The sequence below is a fragment of the Barbus barbus genome (assembly GCF_936440315.1).
Source record: "Barbus barbus genome assembly, chromosome: 16".
In the NCBI taxonomy this organism is placed as follows: Eukaryota; Metazoa; Chordata; class Actinopteri; order Cypriniformes; family Cyprinidae; genus Barbus; species Barbus barbus.
Window position 1 is genome coordinate 24,160,328 of NC_136744.1, and position 18,987 is coordinate 24,179,314.

Sequence of the window (18,987 nt, forward strand, 5' to 3'; positions counted from 1 at the left end):
GAAGACATTTTAGCCAAAAGCAATGGTTTGATGGATTTGTTTATTATAAACACACAGCTTTTCACTTCACAAGACATTAATTGATCTACTAAGAGTCATGTGGATTATGATGTGTTCTATTAGTTATTTAAACTCTCATTCTGACGGCACCCATTCAGTGCAGAGGATCCATTGGTGAGCAAGTGATATATAATGCTAAATTTTCCCAAATCTGTTACAAAGAAGATACAAGAAAGAAACAAACTCATCTAGATCTTGAAAGGTCTGAGGGTGAGTAAATTTTTTCATAAAATTTTTGTTTTTGGGTAAACTATTCCTTTATGGATAAAGGTTCCAAAACAGTTTTAATATTCATTTTAATATTCTAAAGAACATCAAAGAGTCTTCCCAGTACCACAGATTTTGCATGGGCAGACACCACATGAAAATGTAAAAATCTAGTTTTATTTTAATCACGCACTCCACATCATTTGTTTTTCCCACTCACTCGCTCACAAACAGAAAAAAGACAATGCACGTATAAATAACAGAGGCGAGAAAAATGAGGATGCAGAGCAGTAAATTGTTGCACAGGCAATCAGTAATAAATCGGTAATCTGAAAATTAATTTGCAGGGACGGGTACATCTGAGTTCTCTATGTGTGGGAGGAAACAGCATCAGCATCACAATCTGTTCTCAGCACCTGCTTCTGCTAACGAGCATCTGCCATTATTTCAAAAAAGATGGGAACACAGGGATGGGGGATGTTGGGGATCAAATTCAAATGAAAAAGCAGGAACAGATAAAGCTGATAGGCGTGTCTTGTCTTTCCTGATTTTTCCAGGGCTCTCCCGGTCAACCAGGACTGCCTGGAAAAGATGGAATGAAAGGAGAAAAGGTACGCAAGAACGCTCTGTGACTGGGGCTGCATGTTTCCAATGTGATGTTTTCCTTGTTTCTGCATATGTTTAAGCACTAGGTCATGTTCAGTACAATTTGTTCACATTAGACTTCACTGAGCTGTTTTGCTTGTGCATCTCGATAGTTTAGTGTAATCAGATAAAAAGGTGTATGCTAAAATAGTTTCAGAGTTAAAATTGATAGTATGGTCACTCGAGGTATACCAGAGAATTACTGCTGTGTTTGTTATTTATTGGGGTCCTTTGTTGATCATGTGACACTGAAGACTGGAGTAATGATGCTGAAAATTCAGCTTTGATAACAGGAATAAATTATATTTTTAAGTATATTAAAATAGAAAACTGTTATTTTAAATTGCAATAATATTTCACAAAATAATAGTTTTTTTCTGTATTTTTGATCAAATAGATCAGCCATGATGAACAGAAGAAACTTCTTTAAAAGACACTAAAAATCCCAAACTTTTGAGTGGCCGTGAGAGTGTGTGTATAGATATGTGTGTGTGTGTGTGTATATATGTATGTGTGTGTGTGTGTATATATATATATATATATATATATATATATATACATATATATATATATATATATATATATATATATATATATATATATATATATATATATATACATACATACATACATACATACATACATACATACATACATACATACATACATACATACATACACACACACACACACACACCAATGTTACTTAAGTTGGTCTTATTTTTCCTCCAATAATAATTCAAATTTGCAAATATTTTGTTCAGATGACTACATTAAAGTTATTGTGAGAAAGTCGACTGGCAAAAATGCACTCAAAATAGTCACAGATCGCTCAATCACTACAGCATCTTTAATATAGTGAGCATGTTCAGCATAGCGGATGTTTAGACTGCTTTTTTAGTCTCTTGTCTCACCTCTGAAGCTGCGTGAGGTGATTTCTAGGTTGGTGGCATTTGCCCCAGATGTCTGTAATATTTACATCCAGCTCTTGTTCTGTATGTGCGTGTGAATGCAGGCATGTGTGTGTGCATTTGTGCGGCGCTCCTCAACCTGTCAAATGACAAACCTGAGGTGACGGCGACTCTAAATGCCAGCTGTCGGTGTGTGTTTGCAGGGTGATGCAGGCGGAGCGCCGGGACCGATAGGCCCCCCAGGCCTCAAGGGTGAACCTGGTGAGCCCTGCTCTGTCAGACCTTGCAATGGGGTAGGTACACAACACCATTCCTGTCTTTCTCTTTCACTTCACCTCCATGTTCCCCACTCAATATCTTCTCTTTCAGCACCACTTTAAGACACAAACAGAATATCACTCAACACTTTGATGACAGCTCCAATTTAAGAAGCACACTGACAATGATGTTATGCACCTGTAAATCTGCGACACATTGCCGCACACGCGTTCTTCCTCCGCAAGTAGCCGGGTTATTGATGACAGCTCCTTGTTTTCAGCTTTAACAATGAAATACCGTTCATGCCAATTCCCCGCTTTGGTAAAACTGTCTTTAAAAATGCTTTTGCTGTGAGCTGTCAGCTGTCCAAGCCATGAGAAAGACAAATCAGCTATGATATCACTGCTCCGGTTGTGTGTTCACGGTGTGTGTGTGTTCACTGCTGTGTGTGTGCACTTTGGATGGGATAAATGCAGAGCACGATTTCCGAGTATGGGTCACCATATTTGGCAGTATGTCACGTCACTTTCACTTTCTTCGAAACCAGTGAGAAGCAAATCGAGACTTTTCTTTAGTCTCCTACTTCTTTGTTTTCTCAAATCTAAGTAAAAACTACTGATCTCAATGTTTCATCAAGAGTTTCAAAAGAAATCTCAACAATGTCTCACACTTTGGCCAAGATACTAGTTTGCCATCTGTCAGAAATCTCATCCTGTTCTTTCAGAACCGCCGTCCAATCCAATCTATCTACATATTTTCAACAGCTGTCTCATTTCTTTTTATTTCTTCTTTATGTTAAAAGAAACATCTTGGTAGAAGCAAATACTTTAGATATATTCTGGGATGTTAGATGTGAAGTTGGCATGAAACTATAGTAGTCTTTTGTTCCCCATTGTGACGTATATCAAGTCACCTTTATTTATATAGCGCTTTTAACAATACAGATTGTGTCAAAGCACTTAACAGTACCAAATTGAAGGATAGAGTGTCAGTAATGTATAAAAACAAGATTAAACACTCAATTTTCAGTTAAGGCATTTCATTATTGAGTTCAGAGGTGTCATTGTATAGCTGAGTTTAGTTTAAATAGTATCTGTGAAATCAAATTGACGATAATCACTAGAAGTTAAGTGTCCCCAACTGAGCAAGCCAGAGGCGACAGTGGCAAGGAACCAAAACTCCCTCTGTGACAGAATGGAGAAAAAGAAACCAGGCTCAGTTGGGGGGCCAGTTCTCCTCTAGCCAGGAGATAATTGTTTATTTATTGTTTACTTAATGTTTTAATTAAATGTATTTATTTCTATTTTATATTGTTGCAATTTCTAACAATAATAGTATTATGTAGTTAGGTATTTTATTATATTTTTATTTATTTTATTTTATTTTTATTGCATTTAAAGGTGCCATAGAATGAAAAACTGTCTTTACCCTGGCATATTTAAATAATAACAGTTCTGTACATGGAAATGACATACAGCGAGCCTCAAACACCATAGTTTTCTCCTTCATATGTAAATCTCGTGATTAAAAAAGACCACAGAAAAACAGGCGAATCAGAACATAACACCGACTGTGACGCAACAGTCGGGATCACTACGCCCCCAACATTTGCATAAACCCGCCCTTGTTCTAAGCCGGCCGAACCATCAGAAGCTCTGCAGGTATTGTAAATAAACAAGCGAGGACAACAGCGAAAATAACAAAATAAATTTTATGTTCCAGGCCGTGCAGGGGGTGTGAAGTGCAGGGATGGGTTGGTGTCTGTATTCAGAAAGGCACAGAAAGCAAATAACGCGAGCCACTAAAGGGACATGGTTAGCTCCTTGCTAGCGGTAGCCTGTTACAGTACATAAGATTTCACTCTCAGTAAGGAGAGATGAGGATGATGGCGAATGACTTGCAGATGCTGAGCACCACTGACAAGCATCTGATCTTGTGAAATGTGTGGTAAGTACTGTTGCTCCATAATGTAAACATAGTTTGTGTGATCGCGTCTCTTGAAAGTGAAACTATAACGCGATCGATGGATCGTTCAAAAGCAGTTTCAATGCCTCGCATATTAATAACGGCTCCCTGATGCCCGCGTTTTATATACAGTATAATTACCCGACGATATAACTGCGAGAGAAAGTATTTGAATATATATTTTCCTCCCTGTGCTTCCTTCTTGCTGATGAGCCGTACTGTGAAACAGCCAATCAGAGCAGAGCTCATTATTATTCATGACCCTGCCAAATAAGCCAATAACAGACCGTTTCATTCTAGGGAGAAATCCTAGGGTTGTAAATGGACATGTAAAATCGTTTGCCCTTACCTAAGCCACAAACCTTCTGTGTAGATATCAGAGAACAATTTAAAATACTGTATCAATGCATTCTATGGCACCTTTAAGTTGAGGTCTTCACTGGGGGCTCATCCGGGTGTCCGGCCTCCGGCGACGATCAGGGAGACATCATCTCCCGGCGGCGATCCACCATCTGATCCAGACACGGACTGAGAAACAGAATAAGAAAGAAACAGACAAATAGTAGCGTAGATGCTTACAATGTAACCAGTTTCTTCTTACGATGTAACCAGTACATCATGTGTTATGGGGAGTGTTCCCGGTTCCGGTTGATCTAGTTAATGCAGCCTAACAATCCTTTAATGGATTTGAATAATAGAAGTGTATTAGTGTGTTATGTGTAAGCCAGGTTAAAGAAATGTCTTTTAATCTAGATTTAAACTGACAGAGTGTGTCTGCCTCCTGAACAGTATTAGGTAGATTGTTCCAGAGTTTGGGTGCTAAATAGGAAAAGGATCTGCCGCCCGCAGTCGATTTTGATATTCTAGGTATTATCAAATGACCAGAGTTTTGAGACCGCAGCGGACGTGGAGGACTATAATGTGATAAGAGCTCGCTCAGGTACTGAGGAGATAAGCCATTCAGGGCTTTATAAGTAGTTAACAAGATTTTAAAATCTATACGATGTTTGATAGGGAGCCAGTGCAGTGTTGACAGAACCGGGCTAATGTGGTCGTACTTCCTGGTTCTAGTAAGAACTCTAGCTGCTGCATTTTGGACCAGCTATAGTTTGTTGATCAAGCGTGCAGAACAACCACCCAACAATGATGTTTGTTTGCGAGGGAAGGAGATAAACTGCATATTAACTTGTCATCATGGTTTGCTGGACTGAAATCAGTATAGAGTGAAGTGAACGAATGAAATTCAATCTGACAGTTTATATACACTCCTGGTCTCGTTCTGCTTTATTTGTTTTATTCTTATTTTGTCGTTTCTGTTATCACTTTTAATACCCACTTTTGATTCAGTCCAACTTCTCACAAGGGCCTTGCTGTGTTCATTTTAATCGGTTCACAATACTTAAGTATCCTGTATTTTGACTTCATAGGATGCTTCTGCTGTGATGGCTTCTGCAATGCGAAAACTACTCGCTAATCTAATTCTTGCTGACCACAAAAATCAATTTTCCATCAGTGGCGTATAGCAAATAATGCTTACTGTAACTCTTTCACACTGTCGGCTCCTACAGTATCACTTGCAAATCACACCGAGAAAAACAATTAAAAATTTGCTGTGAATTGCACCAAGCTCAAGAGCGTGCAATATTTAGCGATGTTGAGGAAACTGCTTGAAATTGTATCTTGTCAAGTGGTGAAGAAAAAGTAGATTATTTATTTATATATAAAATGTTACACTGTTCTTTTAACACCGTTTTAAAAGCATCACCACTTTAGTATTCTCAAACACTGATTTTCAGACTGTTCCTATAAAAGTTTCTGGTTGAAATTGAGTCTTATGTAAGTTCTAAGAACACAGTCTTCATTTGAGTTTGTATTTCATCTCTAGGAGGAGGTCGCGTCTGGTCTTCGGGGCTTGCGGGGCCCTAAGGTAGGTCACTGTGAGAATTTTTTTTTAAAGTATTCAATTTTGCACTTGTGAAGTTTATCTGTAAAAGAACATCCCCTGAGTTCATATCAGCCATATTTTCCTCTGCTGTGCTTTGTCTTTTAGTCCACGTTTTATGACGTGATAAGAAATGTCAGCATTGTGAATAATTAAAGGAACCTTTTGGGTTCAAGTTAAACTCCATATCCAATTGCATCTGTGATGTCTATTACCACAGAAAACCATTTATTATCATTCCCAAAATGTAAAAAAATTTAAAACAAAGCAAAATTTGTGGAATACAGTTTTCAAACTGAGTCGAAATTGTGGTAGTTAGAGCTTAACTTGTATTAAACCTTGAAAATGTACTGTTACGTGCTGTCATAAATTATTTGCTTTTGCAGAGCGCTTCGTTAAAGCTCTTATTTTACTGCTGTGTAAGCATCTGTTTGTAAGGGTTTGCTTTTAAATATATTGCTACATACTGACTGAAGATGTTCATAATGTTGTTATGGCAACAAATTCATTTTAAAACACAAAAATTTAAAAATTAGTTTGGATGAATGTTTTGGACTTTTTTGCTCTCCACCAGGGTGAGCGAGGTGTACCTGGAGTCCCTGGAGATGCTGGAGAGAAAGGAGAACCTGGTATTGGAATCACTGGACCCCCTGTAAGTACCTGTTTGGGAGTAACTTGACACACATTGTCTTCATTTAAAGGGATAGTTCACGCAAAACAGAAAATAGTCATTTACTCACTCCAAACATTCTTTTGTGGAACACAAAAGCTGAAATTTCAGTCTGTTCCACATATAAAAATATCATACAGCATCAAACGTGTTACAAGTCAAATGATCAACTGTTATGGCACGTTTTGTCAGAATTGGAGCTTGACAATGGCTTTATTCTGTTCCAGTGAGTCATACAGGTTTGCATCGACAATGACTTTTCACACAGAACTACACAGTCTGCATTATCATTTCTTCATCCCACATATTTCCCACAGAAAACCACAAAGTTCACATTATATAAAAGCTTTCCAAGTAGCTTTAGATTTTAGCAATTAGTGTTTTTGCATATCAGACTGAAAACAATATTTATAAGACACCAGCAGTTATTAATATAACATTTTTGTTCATTTATTTATTTACTATAGGGTCTGATGGGATCTAAAGGAGAACCAGGAATTCAGGTAAAGGATCATTTAATATCTAAAAAACAGCAATTACATGTAGACCAAGCATGTCAATTATATATCATTGTGCATAGTATACTTACACTTGCATATTTTTTAAAGATCTTATACAAGTTAAGACCGAGATTGAATCTCTTTGTTTTGAAAATGTTGAAGCAAGTGAATTTACATGATGGTGATATTTTCACAGGGTCCCCGTGGACCTCCAGGACCACTTGGAGCGACAGGAATTATGGTGAGGAGTGCTTTAATTTCTTTGAGTCTAAATTTGTCAAAAGGTGAAAATATCAATATATTTATATATTCGTATATCTGTGAATTATTTTATATAAAGAAATATCTTGAATGTGTCTTAATCTGAAAGGGACCTCCAGGCCCACAAGGCAGACCAGGACCCCCTGGACCCCCTGGAGAACCGGTTCGTAACATTAGATTTTTAGTTTTTTTGCCTTTTTCTTGGCATTCCTAGAAACGTAAAGTTACTATTCCGTTACACACAATATGTACAGTTGTTTTGTTTATTTTTGCTCCGCTACTGAAAATTGTTGGAATATGATATTGACACAGCACTCCATGGGGAATAAAATAAATACTTGTGTTTGTATTGCGTGTCATTTTCTAATGTTGTTTCTAATGCTGCTCTAAATGTTTCTTTTTCAGACAGCACTACCTATTGTTGGAGACATGGGGACGTTACTAAAGGTACTGTTACATCCAGCTATCTGTTCTCATTGCAGCACAAGTTAAATATTAATAGTATGAATTATGATGAACAGAACTAAAAACTAAATAAATAATGCTGAATTTACAGTTAGGTATGTACCCAAAAAGTTTCCTTTGAGATGCATATCAGCAAAACTTTTGCAGACTTTGAAAGCTGACATCTCAAACCGAAGGTGTTTAAAAAATCTATTTAAAACTCTGTTCCCTTCAGTCAGATTGTGTGTGGATCTTAAGACAGATCTTACCCCATTTAACCTAGAGGAAGCATTTTTCCCCTCTATTAAACCATAAGATTTCAGAAACATCGCCTTTCCTATTATGCACAATATGTTAGTAACAAAAAACAAATGACAGAATATAGCTAGAGGTAATATAAAGCCCAATTTTACCTAAAATTGCTCTGAAGAACTTTTTAAGACTGTTATATGTCTGCTCTATTGCTCCCTTTCAAACTCTTTACATTCATGTATATTCAGCACTAGCACTTAGAAAAAGAAACTTTCACTCTTCACTCTCTCTTTAATTCCTCCTTAGAAGTACTTTCTGTTCTGTCTTCCTCCTCCACTGCTCTTTATGTTTCTGTTTGGGCATCATGCATTCATCTCTGCACGACTGAAGAAACTTCTGACAAGATAAATGCCCATTTGCTCAAAAAATTACGCAGTGAGATTCTTAGGACTGAACTGTCAACCACAACAACACATGGAGCTACTTACAGTAGCTTATGTACTGTAATTCATCTCCGATTTGATGCATCTTCATACACAAAGGAAAAGGAATGCATCAAAACACTTAAATGTCAAAAGAACAAGCAAGTTTATGACTGATTTCTGCAGAGTTTGAATTGGAGCTTGAGTCATGTCAATAAATATTTTTCTTTCCTTTATGTATAAAAAGCTTTGCTAATTTTGCAGTATGAATTATCATTCACTGTTTATGGTATAGAGCAGCTCTGACATTCTGTCTAACAACTCTATTTTAATTGTTGGGTGAAATATTCCTTTAATTTTATTTATTTAACGAAGCTCACAGTTTTATGTCGAAATCTAAAAATGTCAAAGTACTCAGGTCATGTGTTCTGACTATTTTTGAATTTGTGTACAAATTTCCTCTTTTCTCCTCTAATGTTAAACCTCTACTGCTATATCGGTCACAGGCAATTTGCTAATTGTCAGTCTTACACAAAGAACGCAAATATAAATGTGGTTCCTGAATCACCTTGCACTTATTGAGCAGGTCGGACTAATGCACTAGTAAATTACTACCTTCAGAGACACGCTGGTGCTGGGTAGGAAAAGTGCATCCAATGTGAAATGTCAATGTAATCCTTGCGACCCATTACGGTAAACCATTGATTACGCTTCACGGGTATAAAGTTTCACTCTTAAAGAGCAGAAGAGGAAAAGGTTGCTTACTTAGCTCCCGAGTTTCAAAACCGCTTTTGAAAGCACCTTTGCTTCTGCTTTTCCTGTTTCTCTCTGTATCAGTGGGCAAATGTATTGAGGTGAATGCATCAGGCTGGAAAGGTTCAAATCTGGCAAAAAAGGCTTTTGGAAAAAATTGTACTTCCCTAATGCATGCCTTTTATCAAGTGTTCTGCCTGTGAGTTGTTTGTATGTCTGGGTTTGACCTTTAAGGTTTTTAGCAGTGGGCAAAGCTTGATTGCAACGCCATATGTGCTTCTGCAAGCTGGTAAAAGCATATATCCAGATGGGCTAACATGAATCTTACACAGATTAAATAAAGGTCAGTATACAGAAGCAGATAAACCTGTGTAGAGCTCATGAACACAAATAAGGATGTTGGAGTCTGTTTACTGTTTTTTTCCACAGTAAGAGTGAGGTAAACAGTGCCACGTTTTACTTCAGTTACTTCAGTCTTTTAGAAGAAATGAGATGGAGGTCAAATTAATCCTTCTCATAATATTTCAGAATATCTACTATAAATGTATAAGGAAGCATTTATGAGACAATCATAGAAATATCACTTCTCAAAATAACAAAAGGTCATCCATGTCAAGGTGTAAGTTGAGTCGTGAGAATTTTTAAACCATTTTAAAATAAAATATAAAGATACATGAGAAAAATAATTGACAAATGCACAATACTATTTCAGAAATTTATTTTGATGCATATTATTCACATTTTTACTAAAGGACAATATATTTTATTAATATTTCCTGCATTCTGAGGCAAATCTATAATTTTATTGTTCTTTCAACTTTAGCATCTGACACAGTTTAGTCCATAAAAATATTTGAATTATTTTTAGATCAATAATTTACTATGTTTTATACATTGCAAATCACTAAGATATATTTTAAAACAAGATAAGTTTGCATTTAAAATAAAACAAATTTTACCTTCCAAATTTTAGTTTGATATGCTTTGATTGTTTCAGCATATGGGAAAATCCTTTAATTTTTCTCATCTGCATCATTTAATATCTGGCAGCTTTATAACATGGGCCCTTTCTGAATATGTGAACCAAAAAAGTTCATTTTGAGATGTGTTGCATCCTGGTCTTATCTGAACAGAAGGAGAAAGAGATTAAAAGAGAGAAAGTCGGATTTCTGCACCTTACATTGTGTGTGTTTGTGATTTTGGCAGAACGCCTGCAGTGTGTGTCAGACCAGAGTACCAGGATTACCAGGGCAGAAAGGAGAAAAAGGTTCCTTTGGAGCTCCAGGTATCCCAGGAATGGATGGTGAAAAGGTAAAAATGGCTGCAAACACATTTAATCTCCATACTAATTAAAATTAGTTTCCTCCACCTGAGATTTTCTAGCACTGATTGCTGTCATCCTTTCTGGCTGATGCAATGAATGATTTGTTTATTATACACTAGACATTTCTGCAGTCCGGTTATTTGATATGCATGTGTATATAACAGCCTTTTTTTAAGATTTGCTACACAAGGGCTTTAAAAGTATTTAAAGAGTTTACATGTCATTGTATTAGATAACCACAAAATCTGTAAACAATAATGCTTGACATTTTCTCAGAACTAATTTTACTTTTCCGGTCCACAATTACAAGAACTTGAAATGTTTCACTTGCAATACTGTATGACCTTGTCTTCTCATTCTTTAAAATTAATTCCACTTTATTGGTCTTTAGTTATTTAACATGATGACATTCATACATTATCTGTGGTCTAAGTGTTCAGATACTTACCTGAGCCGCTGTATATTCTTATGCCTGTCCTGTGGATCTGGCTCCTTATGTTCTGTGTTGGCTTTGACAGGGGGATCAAGGACTTCGGGGTCCAGCTGGTAATCCCGGAAAAGAGGGTCCGAAGGTAAACCGCCCTAAATCAGAGATTAGAGAAGAGAATCGTGTGATTGGCAGACACATGAGCCCCAGATATATCCACAGTCTTCCCTTTAGCTGTAATTCTGAAAGTACATTTCCTCTGTTACAACAAGGCATAGCAGGGCAAATGTATTACAAATGGTGCAACAATTATAGCAAAAAATGGTTTGCATACTGTACATTAGAGTGCATGAATGCGAGACGTTCAGTGACAGACAAGAATTGAGGCCAGAGATAAGCATTAATAATGTATGAGAACATCCTAAGAGAGAAACTAAATCAAGAGAGTGTACTTTCTGTCTCAACGATTGTCCATCTGTCTCGTTGTCATATAGGGAGTGAAGGGTGAGAGAGGCTTTCCTGGTCCAATGGGGGACAAGGGTGATGAGGTAAGTTATTAAAATTATACGACAAAGCTAAACTAATCCTGATACAGTTAGTGGACTTGTCTGATGTGTCATAGTTGACTACTATACTGCTACTCCAGACACTTTATTGTCTGGAGTAGCTTTATCCAGGCTGTGCATCTGAAATTAAGTGATTTTGTTTGTTTGAATAAATTGCTGTTTCAATAGATATTTAAAGGGGTCATCGGATGCGACATGCATTTTTACAAGTAGTTTGAACTGAAATGTGTGTTGGCAATGTGTGTACACAACCACCCTATAATAATAAAGATCCACCCAGTGTTTTTTTTTTATCTCGTAAAATCATTTCCCCTTTCTCATATCATATCATTCTCAGATGCCTGTTCCACGGCTAAAGTAAACAGTATCATAAGAATGGATGAGAGGACCCCACGGATGAGAGGGCAGAGCTCATTAGCATTTAAAGGAACATGGACTAAAATGGCTTGCTGAAAACAGAGCTGATTTTGACAGGGTAAAAAGGGTGTTGTTTTGCACTGCCACTGAGAAAATTAAACCAAAGTATGTTATTGACTTTTCATTAAGACCCTAAAGAATCATTTCAATTTGTGGGAAATGGGCAACCAATGACCCCTTTAAATAAGCATCTTTTGTTATTTGTATCCATTCACATTTGAAACAATGCTGACATTGTATAGAATAGTATATTGTCCAATGAACCATTTTCATTTTATTATTGTTGATATCTAGCCTCAAGCTCACAGTTGATTGGTCCAGGGATAGAGAATGAATTATCAATTCAATACAATTATTTTAATCTGTTTCTCTGTTCCCAGGGGTCCCCAGGTGTGCCAGGATTGCCTGGATCCACAGGCCGTATGGGTCCACAGGTTAGAAACTTCCAGCAAAAATAATTATCATGATGACTTCATGGTTTCTATGTGGCGGCTAGTTTAGTTCCTTGGTAATCTTTTTTTTTTTTTTTTTTTCTTGTTTTGTCCCCCCTCCCACCAGCGACGTATCTAATCAAAATAATCCTTATGCTTATTCCTCTGCATTTAGGGACTGATTGGCAGACCAGGACCTGTTGGTACCCCAGGGCTAAAGGGAGAACGGGTAAGCATAATCAAGTGATAATTTCTGCTTTAAGATTTTAAAATAATATTAAGGCTTTTAAAAAAAAAGATAATGCTATTTCAGACCCAGGCATAGTATAACTGTTTGTGGAGCGAGGTGTTTGCAAACTGTCCATGCTATATTTCCATAGAATACAAGTTTATGGACATGGACTATGCCAAGTGAATAAGTGAACACTAGATTTCAAGGGCTGCAGTCGAGAAAAGAATAACAAATTCTAAATTTGGACCATTTCTATCAGAAAATTATCCGATGTTCTCAGAAGGCCTGAAATATAGTGTATATATTTTTAATCTTTATAATGGCTTATTTTGTATTTCACTTAAGAAAGTTATACAGGTTTAGCACAACATGATAGCGAGTACATTTTTACTGTATGCGTGTCATCCTAAATGTTATATTTACAAATTCTATAGTTAAACTGAATTTTAGAGTGGGATAAAAGCAAAATGTAAGGCACATCTTTTTCTCTCTTTCGCTTTTCCCAACAATATAGTTCTTTGACCCATCTGCATCTGTATGAGTCACACACACTGCCTGATAAATGGTTGAAGTAATTCTCTCACAAACAGTTAGCAGGAGATAGTGAATATGCTGCTCAATGTGTTCGACGAGCTGGTGGTGTGCCCTGCAGTGTGCAGATATGCACTAGAAAGGGAATAGAGGCATTTTTCATCTGCTGATCGGCTCCACTGAGAGCCAACCCAATAGAGCCAAGGGGCATTGAGTCTATCCTCAATCTGAAACCTGTTATTATTCACAACATTTGCTAACACTGCAGTGTGGTGTTGGCCCTGACTCTCAATGCAATCATATACTTTGTTTGGAGAGGCAGTTTGTGTTATGCATGTAAAGAAAAGAAATGTCTTTTTGTTCCAGGGCAACGATGGATCGCAAGGCAGACCCGGACCTCCTGGACCTCCTGTAAGTTCTGAATTAAAGTGTGCATTTTCTACACCACTAGGAATTGCAAAATTAATTGAAAATATAATGAGTGTTTTCCTACAGGTTTCCATAACTCTTCCCGCTGTCTTTCATTGGTCACTAAAAAGATAGCTCTGCTCCAATCTAGCATCACTTGGTTGATGTTTTGCAAAACACTAAGCGATTTTTGATGGTGCAACAGTATTTATCAATTCTGGGAAAATCAGTGTACAAGTGGTTTATTCATAGTTTTCGCTGCATATAAAGATAGAATGGGGAAAAAGTATTTTGCATAGAAACAAAAATGGGACACTTCATGTTTAAAGCACAAGTAAGACGCATATTTGATTTTAAAAAATGTAAAAAAAGAATTTATATTTATAGGCCTATATACTATATCAGGTAGACTCTTTTGAATACTTGTATTTGCAGTTTCTTACAGATCAGAATGTTTGACATTTTTAATAGCAATTTGTAAGTATTCCCAACAAATGTAATGCAATTTAACCCTAAAGCCTGTGTGATACATCCATTTCTAAGGCCTCTTAATTATCAACATGATCAAAACTGAAAAACCTGCTCATCTGATTTATAGTTCATATTTTTTTAGTAAGTAAAAGATCTTTTAGTATAATTCTAAAAAAAAATTCCTCTTCAGTTGTTGGTATATGTGGAATCCTTACTATTTTTTATGACGTATGCATAATAACTTACTTCCAGAATTATTTTTATATTCCTAGTAATATTTCAAGATGAACATTTACTGGACTGAAGCAACTTGCCCATACACAATTTTGTAGAAAATAATATCCGTTCAAAATGTAAATAACAGTATGATTCAACAGGCTTTTTAATATATATATATAAAAAAGTGTGTGTATGTATGTGTATATATATATATATATATATATATATATATATATATATATATATATATATATATATATATATATATGTATATATATATGTATATGTATATATATATATATATGTATATGTATATATATGTATGTATGTGTATATATATGTATGTATGTATATATATATATATGTATATGTATATGTATATGTATATATATATATATATATATATATATATATATATATATATATATATATATATATATATATATATATATATATATATATATATATATATATATATATATATATATATATATATATATACTTTTTTTTTTTTTCAAAAAGTTAATTTAATTTCTCTGACATTTGTATTCCAAATGTCAGGCTTTAGGAGATTTAAATTAGGGACCAGTACAGGTTCAAACCTTAAAATTATATTCAGCAGCCCACATAACCATGTGCCTGTCATTTCGGTAAACATGAAACCTGCCAAATCTATGTTCTTCAACACTCCAACTCATTTCAAACAAGCATAATGAAATGAAAAATTTAAATGAATACAGCATACCAGTGGTTCTCAAACCTCTCCATGAAGTACCCCCAGCACTGCTTATTTTGTATGTCTCCCTATATCGGACACACCCACTTCAGATCTTGCAGTCTCCACTAATGAGCTGATGAGTTGAATCAGGTGTGATACATGAGGGAGACATAAAAAAAGGCTGGGTACTCCAGGAAAGGTTTGAGAACCACTGCAGTATGCAATGCTTTAACACCTTAAATTGACAGCCATAATTTCATAACCACATCAGTGGCCCCAGAAATACAAACAAAACGGCAATTTTAGACTCAAATTTAGTTTGTTTCCTTTATGATTTTATAGCCTGGTGAATGAAAAATTGAATTGACTTGTATTTGAAGGCGGAACCTGTGACATATCTGGAAACTATCATTTTATATTGATTTGGGCAGGTTATTTTGACTTCAGCCAATAAGCAACCACCTAGCAACATGCTAAAATCTTGTAAACTTGTTTTTTTCAGGGTGTCCCATATGCAGAGGCTAATGGAATGAGCAGTCTCTATAAGCTTCAGGTAAAACTTTCACCTGATACTAAAAAACACAATATTTTAGATTGTAACTAAATTGGTCATATTGTTTATACCTTCTAAACTGTCCTTATTATTACTTACAGAATGGAGCGGCTAATACGGGTCAACCCGGACCACCAGGGCCCCCGGTATGTGTCATGTTATTTAAATTATATCCCACATAAAATAAATAGTTTTTTTAAAAGTACCCCACCAAAGGGAATCAATTGTTGCACTTTTAATAAAGTTTAAATGTCAGTACACAAAGAAGCTACATTGTTTTGGGAATCTGTATTCGGTTTAGCTGCTGTCCGCCCCTGATTTCAAGAGTTTTACACAGCAGGAATTGAAGGACTGTTCACGGCCACACAGACACAAATCTGAAACTCAGACAATGACAGCAGCCCAAAGGGAGAAGGGCACAACAAACCCGTCCCACATAGTCAACAAAGTAGCTGCTTGTAAAGAAGGGGTAATTGAAATGCAGCGCTTTAACAGGAAAAAAAAGAGAAATGCATATAAAAGAGCTTTTCTGCCCTAGCGGAATCATCCGATTAGCTTATCAACGCAGCGACATGCACACTTATCTAGTCTGTATGTAATGTGTCCTTCCTTTCCATGAAGAACAAGAGTGTATTCCCTCCTGGGCCATCTTTACCAGACCGCCCAGAATTCTGGAAATGCTAAACCCTTATCAGCAGGTCTGAAAGAGGACACACTCCAATCTCCCTCCTCACTGTGATAGACACAAGGAGCTGCTTACAAGTCCCTCAGGGTGCTTTGTTTCGGTTTATCCTCAGCTGAACCTGTTCTAAGTGGGACGTGACACTTCCTGTTGACGGGCTGCATCTGGAGGAGACCACACTTAGGCAAAGCACATTTAAACTTCAATTGAACTTCATTTGAACAATCAAGACGCTTGTGATTGGGAGAACGTTTGATGTGACTGGATTGTGTTAGCATGCAGAGTCATGATATATTAGCTCACTGGTGTGCTAAAGGGTAAAATTAGCTTTCAAATGTAATATTCAATCTCGTTTTATTGGGGGAAATAGGGTAAATTGGATGCACTCTTGGCTGTCATCTCAAAATGTGGTTCAATTTGCCTCAATTCACTTTAGTGTTTATATTTTACGTCTAATGCTGTTCTGTTTAGGCTGTTTTCCAGAACCTAGCATGCTTCATCACTGTCTATGGTCTACAAAGTCAGCATCCTAAGCATCATGGAACCTCAGTGAATGATTCAAAGGGGTCGTGAACTGCCTTTGTTTTTCATTTTGAACTGTTCTCTGAGGTCCAATCATAATGCTATCAAGATTTTAACATATAAAAAACAATTTAGAAGTAATAGGCTATTTTCTGTCCTGTTTTTGACCCCCCTAATCAAAACGCTCTGTTTGAAGGTAGACTTGGAAGTAAACGCCCACTGCTATGATTGGCTGACAGTTGTAGACGGGTTAAAAAATAGACGGGTTAATAGACGGGTTAAAAACACACAAATATTCAGTACGTATCAAACAATCTGTAATAAAAGATGAAGCAATAGTGACCACATAATAAAAAAGCTACTCTCCCTTATATGGTGCGACATCTGATCCAATATAGTCGGCACAGCATCGTCTTTTAATTTCAATCTTTCAGAAGTTCCTGCGACAAATTGTGCCTTATTGGTAAATGAATCCGTGATCAAAATGAAGTGAAAAAAGGACCAAGTTCTTACTGATGTGGTCCGAAACTTCATTAAATATGAAGTACATGATATAAAGTTCATCGTTTGGTAGACCTGCGTTTGCCACTCTTGTCATTTAACGTACTATGTGCACGAATCAGTGGGCGGGGCTAAACAGGCAGCGATGTAGAAGCAGACGTTGATGATCTTCTGCGGAGGCGGTGTTTAACCACAATATTATGTCATAAAGTGGTACATTTCACAACCTGTCGTTTTGGCCAATAGGCTTCAATATAAGTTGTTTTTAGACTAACAAGAAAATTACAGAATGTACATAAAGTTACAGAAACTTACAGAATGTTTTTATAGTACAATGTATATCAAAAGATCAAGGGATTTTTGATTTCTTAGTTCATGATCCCTTTAAAACTGTACATAGGCATGAACAGTCACTCATGCATAGACCACGTGATGACTTAAATTGTTAGATAGATAGAGCTGTGCACCATTCAGAATTAATAGCATTGTAGTGGTCATTTTGTGGTTCTCTGTGGCATAATTAAAATCTCGGAGTTGGCTGAGTTGTTTTGGTAGTATTAATATTTCTAATCAGATGAGTAAAAATATATTCTACATATGTAGTCAATCATAATGTAATTATTTGTCACAAACGTCCTAACGTTCATTTATTGTGTAACTTTAATTTCTTTGAATTACAAGGCGATAAATTATACTTCCGGTCAAACCAATTAAACTTTCTGGGGTACGTTGCCAGTTCAATTCAAAATTCACACTCATTAAATGCAAAAGATCCGATTCTTAAAACGGACAGCTCACTAGGCTTTGGAACAGAATTCTGTCAGCATAATTCCCTCGTGGCTCTTTTGTTTGTCAGTCACTTGACTGTGTTACTGTTTGACAGCAAATCTAAGCAGATGTCATCCAGCTAATTACACAGATTGGATTAATTGATAGCACACAGAGCCGTAGGGTCAAATAAGGTCAGTTTCACAGGCTAATTCTGTGCTTTTCTTTTCCAGGGGCCCAAAGGAGATGAAGGAAGGACGGTGAGTGTTGCATCGCTGTGATTTGTATTGAATGGTCCTCTGCCATTCTATGCCTCTGGATCGAGAGAAACAGGTCTGGCCAGCACTCGCTTTCTGGCTGGTCTCCATTAATCACAGCTCCTGGCTCAGAAGTAGCCCGAGAGCAGCCGAGCACGACAGTTTAGTCACACAGCATTCTCAACAACAAAAGAAGTGATCAGGAACGCCGCCTAAATCAAATTGTCGCCGCATATTTCTCTGCCTGTGGGAGCCAATCAAATTGTCGCCGCATATTTCTCTGTCTGTGGGAGATGTTGTGAACGCGGTACATGTGCAGCCTCCAAACAAAAGCACATGCACGACAGTGACAGATCCCTACAATAGCAACAATGCAGCTCCAGCAGCCAAAAAGCTGACACTTCCTGTTCTCACGGGTGCAATTTTGATATTTTTTATTGTTTTTTTTTTTTTTTTGCAAAACCATTTTTCAGCGGCATGCTAATTTCACATTTGGATAAATGGTCCCAGCAGTCTCCGGCACGGCGCTAGAATTGCCCCCATCTGTCTCCAGTCGATCCTCTTTCTGGTCCCATGTAGGTCTGCGCTCTGTTATACATGGCAATCTACACGTGCGACAATTACTGCCACAATCCGTCTCGGTGGCGAGGCCCGTTAACGTGACACCTGC

At 36.8% G+C, this 18,987-nt stretch overlaps 1 protein-coding gene across 1 annotated transcript in view; it reads left to right on the plus strand.

Moving 5' to 3' along the window:
- Positions 1-18,987, plus strand: part of LOC306882572 (uncharacterized protein) — a gene marked incomplete at its 3' end in the record, with an annotated part of 150,379 nt that overhangs the window by 106,080 nt on the left and 25,312 nt on the right. Inside the window, exons 22-38 of the mRNA XM_079437294.1 lie at positions 825-878; positions 2,027-2,116; positions 5,932-5,973; positions 6,563-6,640; positions 7,126-7,161; positions 7,355-7,399; positions 7,529-7,582; positions 7,825-7,866; positions 10,497-10,601; positions 11,133-11,186; positions 11,536-11,589; positions 12,405-12,458; positions 12,631-12,684; positions 13,585-13,629; positions 15,537-15,587; positions 15,689-15,733; positions 18,294-18,320. Of these exons, the coding sequence (XP_079293420.1) occupies positions 825-878; positions 2,027-2,116; positions 5,932-5,973; positions 6,563-6,640; positions 7,126-7,161; positions 7,355-7,399; positions 7,529-7,582; positions 7,825-7,866; positions 10,497-10,601; positions 11,133-11,186; positions 11,536-11,589; positions 12,405-12,458; positions 12,631-12,684; positions 13,585-13,629; positions 15,537-15,587; positions 15,689-15,733; positions 18,294-18,320 (930 nt within the window). The remainder of the gene's footprint in view (positions 1-824; positions 879-2,026; positions 2,117-5,931; positions 5,974-6,562; positions 6,641-7,125; positions 7,162-7,354; positions 7,400-7,528; positions 7,583-7,824; positions 7,867-10,496; positions 10,602-11,132; positions 11,187-11,535; positions 11,590-12,404; positions 12,459-12,630; positions 12,685-13,584; positions 13,630-15,536; positions 15,588-15,688; positions 15,734-18,293; positions 18,321-18,987) is intronic.